This window comes from Vigna radiata, chromosome 9, assembly GCF_000741045.1.
Source record: "Vigna radiata var. radiata cultivar VC1973A chromosome 9, Vradiata_ver6, whole genome shotgun sequence".
Lineage (NCBI taxonomy): Eukaryota > Viridiplantae > Streptophyta > Magnoliopsida > Fabales > Fabaceae > Vigna > Vigna radiata.
In genome coordinates, this window is record NC_028359.1 from 8,276,586 (window position 1) to 8,280,215 (window position 3,630).

At 31.3% G+C, this 3,630-nt stretch overlaps 1 protein-coding gene across 1 annotated transcript; it reads right to left on the bottom strand.

Annotated features, from left to right (window-relative positions):
* Positions 1 to 337: 337 nt before the first annotated feature.
* Positions 338 to 3,372, bottom strand: LOC106773968 (patatin-like protein 1). The gene is made up of 7 exons (XM_022786223.1): positions 3,166 to 3,372; positions 2,507 to 2,679; positions 2,178 to 2,337; positions 1,937 to 2,083; positions 1,407 to 1,661; positions 1,125 to 1,294; positions 338 to 741 (listed from the first exon to the last, which is right to left on the bottom strand). The coding sequence occupies exons 1-7, from the start codon at positions 3,340 to 3,342 to the stop codon at positions 651 to 653; spliced, it is 1,173 nt and encodes a 390-aa protein (XP_022641944.1). The 5' UTR covers positions 3,343 to 3,372; the 3' UTR covers positions 338 to 650.
* Positions 3,373 to 3,630: the final 258 nt, after the last annotated feature.

A 3,630-nucleotide genomic window follows, 5' to 3' on the forward strand; every position in this document is an offset into this window, starting at 1 on the left:
GCATGAAATCATCATTCTAGTTCTCAATGTTCTTGTAAGTCATCATTCTTGTATGGTTGAATTTCTCCCCATGTTTGAAAGTTGGTATTATTTTAGGGTTTAAAGTTTATTTGATTCTTTTTTTCAGGAAAATTTGAGGAGGTAGTCCGACAAGTTTAATTAATACAGGTCTTGCACAACATAGAAAAAGTTTTTAGAATACTACATAAGCAATTATCATGTATCAATATAATTCTAACAATTTTCTCATAATATACTCATTCTTTTATAGATATAATTAATAATATAAACATTAAAGTAGTTGGAGCAGTGAGATCTTAGAATACAAAAAAGAAACACCAAACAAAAGGATCACTTTTTATAATACATGGTCGTAGCAATTAAGTTACATACAACTCAAAAGCATTCAACCTTATTACATGATCCATGGTCCCTGCAAATGGAAGTTACATACAACCCCAAAGCATTTTAACCTTATTATATGATAATATGGTTCTAGCAATTGGGAGTTACATACAACCCCAAAGCATCAACCTTATTCCAACATAACACACATACATATATTACAACAAACATGGATAAACACAACATAATATAATGTTATACACATAACATTTATTCATAATGCTCAAGTTCCCATCAGAAGGAGCTTAAATAGTTTCAATGAAAGGTCTTCCTCCTTTCTCCATAGATTTCTTTTTCAGACGCAGCTGCCTCTCTTCATATAATTTCTCAGCCAACCTTAAAACCAAACATCCTCTCAAAATTAGCATTCAATATATAATCAACTAACAAAAATCTATCTATATATAATTATTGATACTTTTGATGGTAGCGGACAGCCTAATAACTTATTCCTTTATATACATATTGTTAAAATCAGTGGACTTTAAACCTTATTCAATTCTATAAAACTAGTTTATAAGATAAAGTATACATTCATTTATATATTATAAATTGACCTTATTTCTAGTTGGACTTCTAACACATATTAGTTAACATATTAGTTACTATGATCAAAAAAATAAACAAAAATGTAATAAAAAAAAATCCTGTAAACCTTTCTGCTACTAATTTTAAACATAGATGGCAAAAAGAATATTGAGAAAAGTGAGTGTACTCACCCTTTAAGAGCTTGATCATTTGTCTGGTCTAGTTCAAATGGTTCAAATGTATTCACATTCATCCTCTTGACTTTTTGGGTCAACAGACCCTTTCCCACCTCTTCAAGGTTATCCATGTTCTTTTTAGAAGCATCATCCATGTCTTTCATGGATGGATCCATGTTATACTCCTGCAATTACATATATATCATCAATAATTTTACGTTGTACATGTTAAATTCATTTGTTCTGTTATAAGTATATCGAAACATTTATGCAGAAAAAACCTAACTGTGTATATACCTCAATTCGAAGATAGTTATCTGCAGGTGAGAGGGCAGGGAAGATTGTGGCAAGGTAGTAATGAGTCATGTCTGTACTGAACATAGCTTCATTAAAAACTGCTGTGTGTGACTTTAGCCAGGAAGCTTGGCATAGATCATCCCAGAAGTTTCCTAACTTGTCCTTAGGTTTTGGTATTCCAGTTCCTAATGACAGCAACAAAATCTTGTTTTCCATATTGTGTTCTTGTATCACTTCACTCACAGCAGCCATGGCCTAAAGTATTCAATCAAATTTCATCTTCTCAAACTCTTCACATATATTTCTCCATATTTGTTGCAACAAATTCACTAGCTAGTCTTAACTAGGTTAAAATCTCATTACTATCATCTCTCATATACTATGTAAAAAACATATTAAATTATATTTCATTCAATGCTTTTAATAATTATTTTAACATAAAATATACTTTAGTTCTTTTTCTATACACATGTAATTAAGTATATATAAGTAAATATATATATAAATTTGAGTTAGTGATGAATATTTACTGGATTGTTAGCGGCCAGACCACCATCAATCAAATCAAATTGAACACCATCATTCTGAAATACGTGGTTTGGAAGATAAGTTGGTGCAGCCGAAGTGCCAAGACCTATATCTGAGAGTTTTGCATTCAAGTAACTTTCTGTCTTCAGCTGCATCATCAAAGAATCACCAAAAATATTCAATTTTATAACACATTTTCATGCATATATATACATGTTGACAATTTTATTACAGCATGGTAACCTTGTAGTTTGAGAATATAACTGGTTGGATTTTCTTCTCGTCAAAGGTTGGTATTACCACGTTCGTCAATGTATCACTCAGCCGTGTTTCTCCCAATAACTCAACAGTTTTTTGTTCTAAGAAATCTCCATCGTACTTCGGACAACTTGTTAAAAGGTGACTGCATGTTGCATTGCAAGAGTCAAAACGTTTAACCAAAAAAGTAAAAGAGATTCATCTTTTAAATGAATTTTTCTTTGACAGATGTCTCATCAAACTTATAGGGATCAGTGGAGAAACATAGTTATAGCAGCTAGTGTTCCATTATTGTTCAAGGTTTATACTTATACCTAGGAAATATTTTAGGACCATTTTTCTTGTAGAATTCTACGACTTCCGATGGAGTAAAGAGTGGTTGATGAGATGAGTTTGGAGCTGTTAACATAAGAGTCATGAGTCCACCAGTGCTTGTTCCTGATATCACATCGAAATAATCTGCCAACGATGTTGTTGCATCCTTAACCTGCGACAAAAAGACAATCTCATATGTTAACGTATTCAGTACACACAAGTTATTAAAAAAATATTTTAAACCTAACTCATCTCGATAAACCAACTTCAACCAACTTTTAATGTAAGGTTTGTACCAACTTATATATTAAATTGATCTTTTTTCTTCTCTCCTATTCTCTCTTTTTTATTTTCTTAAGCAAATTATATAGAGCATGTTAACATGTTATCACTCCAAAAAAACTGTTTAAGGAAATTATATATAATGTACGTATACATAGTTCTATAGAGCTTTTAAATAAAACTTATTAATTATAAGAAAAAGCCATAAGGATTATTGATAACTTTGACAAAAAAAAATTAACAGTCTCATACAGTTCTTTGAAAGGATAAAACTAATATATAGTTAACCAAATCCTTCATGACAAGAATACATATGCTAAGTTTTAAAGCTTAAAAAGTTGGAAGCCATACATATATAATATAATAGAAATTTGACCTTAAGAGCATTGTCCAAGTAAATAAGAACAGTGGCAGGAATAATTCCTCTGATGCCACCACCATCTATGCTTAGAATGGAAACATGATCTCCATAGGTTGGAGGTGGCAATGGTGTATTGAATGCAGCCATGAGTTGGCTGCAAAACACCAAAGAAAACAAGAGGAATGGAGACATTATCAAAGTTTTCCAAGAGAGAAAAGAAGAAGGGTGTGAAATGGAGAATGAATAACTTGAGAATACCTCTCTAATGTGGAGGCTATTTATAGACACTATCTAGTGTTCCAGGACAGAATAGAAGGGTGTGAAATGGAGAATAAACAGCTTCAGGATTCCTCTCTAATGTGAAGGCTATTATACTTTTTATTTTCTGCTATCATGTAAGTAAAACAATTAGAAAAATAATCTCAATTTTTTTATTATGTAATTTACCAGGACCACTTAGAAAGTACAATTATGTGATTT

Coding starts and splice junctions, on each gene's coding strand:
- LOC106773968 (XM_022786223.1), bottom strand. CDS start 3,342: ATGTCTCCATTCCTCTTGTTTTCTTTGGTGTTTTGCAGCCAACTCATG. Junction 2,680..3,165: donor ACTTGGACAATGCTCTTAAG/GTCAAATTTCTA, acceptor TTTTTGTCGCAG/GTTAAGGATGCAACAACATC. Junction 2,338..2,506: donor GGTCCTAAAATATTTCCTAG/GTATAAGTATAA, acceptor TGCAACATGCAG/TCACCTTTTAACAAGTTGTC.